At 36.8% G+C, this 2,022-nt stretch overlaps 1 protein-coding gene across 1 annotated transcript; it reads left to right on the forward strand.

The window, feature by feature from the left end:
- The first annotated feature begins 156 nt into the window (after window positions 1–156).
- LOC105142713 (F-box/LRR-repeat protein At3g48880-like) lies at window positions 157–1,724 on the forward strand. The gene is made up of 2 exons (XM_011050476.1): window positions 157–235; window positions 767–1,724. The coding sequence occupies exons 1-2, from the start codon at window positions 157–159 to the stop codon at window positions 1,390–1,392; spliced, it is 705 nt and encodes a 234-aa protein (XP_011048778.1). The 3' UTR covers window positions 1,393–1,724.
- The last annotated feature ends 298 nt before the right edge of the window (window positions 1,725–2,022 follow it).

Below are 2,022 nucleotides of genomic sequence, written 5' to 3' on the forward strand. Positions count from 1 at the left end.
CTCTGTATCTGTTTGCTATTGAGATTCTTAACTAGTAGACTAAGAATACAGAGGTTAACCAAGCTATTCACTATTGTTGGTTTCTTATGCAAAGGGGGTCCTCTGTATCTGTAAAGACTTTAAAATAAACCTAAGATATGAGTACCAAGCTAAAAGATGTCAATAAAGTATGAAAAACTGTTTAATGATGTTTCAGCTGGGGCAGTTATTGCTGGGGGTCCATTGGAAACAGCTTGTAAAAATAACACTATGGTTTGAAGGGGTGAGTGCTTAAAAATGTTTGTGGAGTGCTTGAAAAAGTTTGTGGACTAGTATTGTCCAGCTGGATTATAGTTTATATGCTAAATGTGGTGTATGTAGTTCTTAGTAGCAATTTATGCTGTAAAGGGAATCACTTATTTGTGATTGTACATGATCAATGTGGAATTATGGAACATTCATCATAAAATAATTTTTCACGGAAGCATCACCTTTCATTTGCATTTTAATGAGCACGAATTACTTTTTTCTGTTGCGAACATCTTTTTAAAAAAAACAATTATAGGACCTCTGTTTTATTGCCTAGGAACAATTATCATATCATAATTGTTTACGAACCACAGATATTACCAACATAATTTTAAGTTACATGATGCCATGCAGCCAGCTTGGATGAAGTTTTATTTTTTTCCCCACTCGCTGTAAGAATATAGGTGTAATTTTATATGCTACTGGATGTTACAAGGATGTCTTTAGTATTTGTTCTCTTTTTGACTTTTCCCCTTCTTTTTGGAGAATAGGCAACACTGTGCCAGGGACAATAACATTGATATAATTGACTGTTTTCCTCTGTCCAGGTGCCCACGCCTTAAAAGACTTGTTTTGCCAGCATGGAATCGAGTAGAGAATAAAATGATTGAAGCTATTAAGCTGTGGAAGGATCTTGAATCCCTGACAATGCCAAGCATAGTGGATTCCCCTCTTCTTGTTCAGGCAATTGCTACTAATTGCAGGAAATTCAGTGAACTCAAGATCATGGGCCCGTTTGACATTTATTTCGCTTCCTCCCTTGTTACCTATCTTCCAACATTGAAAGTTTTGAGCCTTCGATGCTCAATGCTATATAAGGACACATTGATCTTCATCTTGGATAATATGTGTTGCCTAGAAGTGCTCAACATATCGCATTGCCTTCTAATAGAAGTCCCAACACCTCCCGCACCAAGAAGAATTGTTAGGCAGCTTGATAAAACTATCCTGGAGAAGGCTTCTCATTTACGCTACTTCTTAGCCTGCATGAGTGACACTTGCATCATGTGCCAAAAAACAAGAAATGACGAAGGGCTCATGCGGTGGTACAAGTACGACGAAGGGCTGTGGAAGGAAGATGAGATCAGCTCTCTTGCTCTTTGATTTGAGCATTTTAAGACCAGACCAAATTATAGCGGGCTACAAGTTCCACCACTATATGTCCACGTATCCTTTTTCTTGGTTATTCTTTCACTGCATACCAGGAACAGAAGAAGACAACGTTGGAGGAAGCAACTAAGGGCATTCTGTCTATTTTATGTTAGTTGTGGTGATAAAATGCCAAACTCTGGGTGGTTGTGGTGATAAAATGCCAAACTCTGGGTGGTTGTGGAGGGGCTGAAGATTTGCTGTTACTGCTGATAAATGTATATATATACATGATAAATTGCAATTTTTTTAGTTGTTCCTAGGGCACCCTCTTTTTTTATTTATGGTTTTTGTTTCCTTTTTTGAATATATAATATATTTTGTACCTTTTAGCTACCTCACGAAATTATTTAATTCTTTTCCTTATCAAGATAGGAGTGTTTTGATGTGTTGCCTGATCTCTAAGAATTTCCCTGTCCACTTTTAACCTTAGATTTGTGAAATCATGAACCTTTACGGACACTGAATTTAGGCTCATCTGTTTATATGATCTTGTCAGCTTCGAATATAAAATCAAGTGATTTTTGTGGTTTGATTATAGATTTTTGTTCATTACTTTATTCAGATGCAAGGGCTATAACTTGC

This window comes from Populus euphratica, unplaced genomic scaffold (genome assembly GCF_000495115.2).
Source record: "Populus euphratica unplaced genomic scaffold, PopEup_1.0 scaffold148.1, whole genome shotgun sequence".
NCBI lineage: Eukaryota > Viridiplantae > Streptophyta > Magnoliopsida > Malpighiales > Salicaceae > Populus > Populus euphratica.